The sequence below is a fragment of the Struthio camelus genome, chromosome 14 (assembly GCF_040807025.1).
Source record: "Struthio camelus isolate bStrCam1 chromosome 14, bStrCam1.hap1, whole genome shotgun sequence".
NCBI classification, from domain to species: Eukaryota; Metazoa; Chordata; class Aves; order Struthioniformes; family Struthionidae; genus Struthio; species Struthio camelus.
This window is the reverse complement of record NC_090955.1, coordinates 12,475,699-12,479,421: the sequence shown is the minus strand read 5'-3', so window position 1 is coordinate 12,479,421 and position 3,723 is coordinate 12,475,699. Positions and strand designations below refer to the sequence as shown.

Here is a 3,723-nt window from a genome sequence, read left to right as displayed (position 1 = left end):
TCCAGCCACCCATCACCGCTCAGCCCTTGGGACCAGCCCAGAGGCGGTCCAAAGTGCATCCTCACAATGCGCGAGGTCCTCAGCACCACTGTTTCACTCCACAGACCTGCTCCTGCTGGGACACAGCCTACGATTTATTTCTCTGCACAGGATTGAATTCACCCAGGTTCAAACAAGGCTTTATTCCATTTAGAAGGAAAGAGCATAAGGTATCCAGACATTTAGTATTATCTCTGTGTGCTTCACTGTATGAAACTTTCCTCATAATGTGCGTAGCTATTTCTTCTTTTATAGCACTGATCACTTTGTGGTTTTCACATTTCTGATCTCCCGCAGCAGGTCAGACATTAGAGCAAGACTGACTAACAAGATCATGAAGTCTTCAAAATCAATTTTGTTCTCTGACTCCTCATCCAGGGCAGAAATTATTTCCTGGTATTTTGGTTTGCTTTCTTGGCCCTATGGAGAATTTTAATGAAAGATATTTAGCATGAAGTTCCTTTCTTTCCACATTCATATTGTTTTTTCCTGAAGGTATCCCAAGAAATTCAACTAGAAATATTACTGCAATCAGATAGATAGAAGAACTACTAGTCCCCAGTCTCTGCCCAAATCCAGAATACATCTTTTAAAAGAGACCTATTCTTCACTGGAAACCTGGCAGTGACGAGCATAATCGGTAACTGCAGTAGTGTATCAGTGGCTACAGAGGACACTGCTGCAAGAAGTGGAGTCCTGTTTCGATCAGACCAGGGAGAGGAAGTGAACACAAACCCACCCGGCCTTAATGTTTAAGGCAGACACTTGAACACATACTGGGAAGTTTGCAGAAACAATTGAGTTCAAAATATATAGCTTTAGTAGCTACTACTTCATGTCCCCCCTGGTGTTTGGTGCTCTGGCAAACTAACGAACTCTTAAATAAATGCTTGGGTTTTTTTCTCCCCACAATCGCATGGTCCCTTGTCATTGTTTGATTTTTTTTTTTTTTTATTTAAATTTTCTTACAGTTGCCCTATTTCTTGAAGAACATGCAGGCAGGCATGTCAACAGTGGTTTATCGATGTCTCCCTCCTCCTTCAGCCCCGTGTTATACACAGGCTCAAAACACAGTGCCTAATTCATTGGAGATGTATTTACCTAATCACTAAAATCACACTTGCAATTGCCCCACGGATGGGTGTACCCCTAGCTGCAGGACAGAGCTCGGGTGCCCTCCCTGCACCCAAAACGGCTTGCCCGGCAGCAAGAGCACATGAGGAGGGCTGGTGGGCATAGGGGGGAGACCGTCCTGCTGAGCCCGCACGCCGCCAGCTCAGCACCCCTGCAACTTCCTCACCTGCATGAAACTCAAAAATTGGGTTTGCAGCAGGCTTTTGGCTTCTGCTTTACTGAGTTTGCCCTCGGGGTCAGCGGAGTTGTTATACACCAAAGCAGCAGTAGCAAAAGCTTTTTCAAGGTCTGAGCCTTTCCGAAGAGCTGGAGGGAAAGAAAGAGATATAGGCTGCTGTTTGAGATATAATTGAAAGGAATCTGTCAGAAACATCCTGAGTGGGTGGAAATCAGTGTAGTTTCATTAAAGTTAATGAGCCTGCAACTGTTTATACCCACAGAGGGCCTGGCCCAGATTTTATTTGGAGTGGGCCACCAACACACCTTGTGTCCCAGAGATGCCGCGCACCTTCGTGGGAGGCTTTCGAGCCCAGTAAGGGCATGCACCAGCAGCAGCGCGGGGCTACGTCCAGGATGTCTGCTCTGCCCCAACCTCGTGCATCGTCGGGGACCTGTCGTGCTGTGGGGACCTGCCGTGCTGGCCGCTCTCCCGGGTGCCTTTGGGCTCCTGGGGTGTGGGAGCTGGGACACGCTGCACAGGGATCACATCCGCACGAGACCCTCTCTTCTTGCACAGACCCAGGACCTGCAAGGCCTCCAGCAGCTCTGCTAAATCACCACCATTTACTGCTCTTGGGCTGTGTCCTTTGAAAAACCGAACCCCCACAGCTTAACGATGGGGTTGCCTTACCTTTTATTGAGGCCAGCTGCTTGGCTATAGGTATGCTGGTAGCGAGAGAGAAGAGAGGCAGTTACCACCTGATGGATCGCAAGTGCATACAGTTTCTCCACAAATGAGCTTGCTCGTGTCTATGCTTTGTTTAATTCCCCAAAAGGAGAATAGCTTTCCTGTACAACTGAAAGACTGATATCCTTTACAAGCAGCGCACAACATCCCACGGCTCCTGATTCTGCACCTAAGCAATTACCCTTTTAAAAAATGCTTATTAAATAACTTGACTGCCTGAGAGGGGCATTTCAACATGTTTTAAAGTCATTTCTCCAGCACATGAAAGAGCTCCAGGAAGTTTCTAGGTTTTCAGCCTGTCCCCAGAGAGGCACAGCGCAACCTGCCGTTCCCCGCTCGCTAGAGCTCGGAGCACAGACACCTAGCTTTTATCCCGGCAAGACTCACAGAAGGGCCTCCCTATTTTCCGTTAGGACTTAAAGCCTAGTTGCATTTGCTGAAGCGCTGGAAACTAATTAAAGAGCAGCCAACACAGAGTGGAAGACATTGCTTTTGGTAGAGATAGATATGCTCAGATAACAAATTTCAAGACAAATGCTAAATTACTAAAGATGCAAGGAACAAAGCAATGGCTTACCGTTTGGGCATGTCTCCTGCTGCTGAAGGGCTCTTTTTGGGCAAAGCAAGAGCAGGCTGCTTTACGGAGTACTGCACTGTGCCGGGCACGCTGGATCTGCAGCCACACATCTCGCCAGAGCCTGCGTGTTTGTGATCTCCAAGCAACTCGAGTAATAGCAAACAGGTGAATGCAAGCTCTGCCCTGTGAAAACAGCCCGCTTGCAGCCATGCCCTACCAATAATGCCAACGCTACCTGGTGATCATGGAGCTAGCTAAATAAATCTGTCTCAAGCAGCCCCTGTGAAGCAGTGCTGTGTGTTGGCAAGGAGAATTGCTGTTTATTTTATGTGAGAATTTAACAGAAACAAACCAAATTCAAAGGGGGCCTGAATCCACTTACATCTGCACAGATAAAACTTTGAATCAGGAAAAGTTAAGACACTGAACCCATTCGGCTGTACGCATTACCATTTCAATAGGAAACCTTTCTAGCGTGGGCTAATGTAACTTGCTCTAGGCTAGCAAGCAAGTTGTTCCTACAGACAGAAACCATGCGTTTCCCAAATCCCGACCCAGCGTTTGTTCTAGGTGAGCGTGCTCCCGCTCCGATATTTATTGCCCCACCTTCGTACAAAGAGGAGATCTGCTCTGCCTCAGACCTGCTAGCAAAACAGCATCCAACGCGGAGCCTCCGTTTCATTTTTCACCCAAATGGATATTGTCTGCTTCCAAAAGCAGTGCTGAGCCATATGGCAGAGCAGTCGCACATTAGGGGAACTGGAAGGGCTCCGATGAACTTTGCTATTTATTGGCAAGAATATTGCTATTAGAAAACACACAGCTTGTCATGCATTACATCTCTATGCGCGTTTCTCCTTGCTGCGGATCCTTTGCCTAGAAGTGGCTAGGCAGGATAACTCCGACCTAAAAGACCAAGCGGCTGTTTTAATTCCAGGGTGGTCTGTTAAAAGGTAGTGAATTCAGCTGTCTTCTCCAGCTCTTCACTCCTGGTGAAAGCATACAATCCTGATGTCAAGACTATCCAGAAAGAGACTTTATGTAACAGGACACTCAAAGGAGACTG

At 47.4% G+C, this 3,723-nt stretch overlaps 1 protein-coding gene across 1 annotated transcript; it reads right to left on the bottom strand.

Annotated features, from left to right (window-relative positions):
- Positions 1–220: 220 nt before the first annotated feature.
- On the bottom strand, positions 221–2,767 carry SNTN (sentan, cilia apical structure protein). Its single transcript, XM_009678651.2, has 4 exons — positions 2,658–2,767; positions 2,024–2,058; positions 1,340–1,479; positions 221–459 (listed from the first exon to the last, which is right to left on the bottom strand). Exons 1-4 carry the CDS (start codon positions 2,765–2,767, stop codon positions 301–303), a joined length of 444 nt encoding a protein of 147 aa, XP_009676946.2. The 3' UTR covers positions 221–300.
- Between the last annotated feature and the right edge of the window lie 956 nt (positions 2,768–3,723).

What these genes read in the sequence shown, in the direction of transcription:
- SNTN (XM_009678651.2), bottom strand. Translation starts at nt 2,767, where the DNA reads ATGTGTGGCTGCAGATCCAGCGTGCCCGGCACAGTGCAGTACTCCGTA. An exon ending in GCAGCTGGCCTCAATAAAAG is followed by an intron (nt 1,480 to 2,023) that starts GTAAGGCAACCC and finishes CTTTCCCTCCAG; the next exon opens with CTCTTCGGAAAGGCTCAGAC. An exon ending in AATTTTTGAGTTTCATGCAG is followed by an intron (nt 460 to 1,339) that starts GTGAGGAAGTTG and finishes AATTCTCCATAG; the next exon opens with GGCCAAGAAAGCAAACCAAA.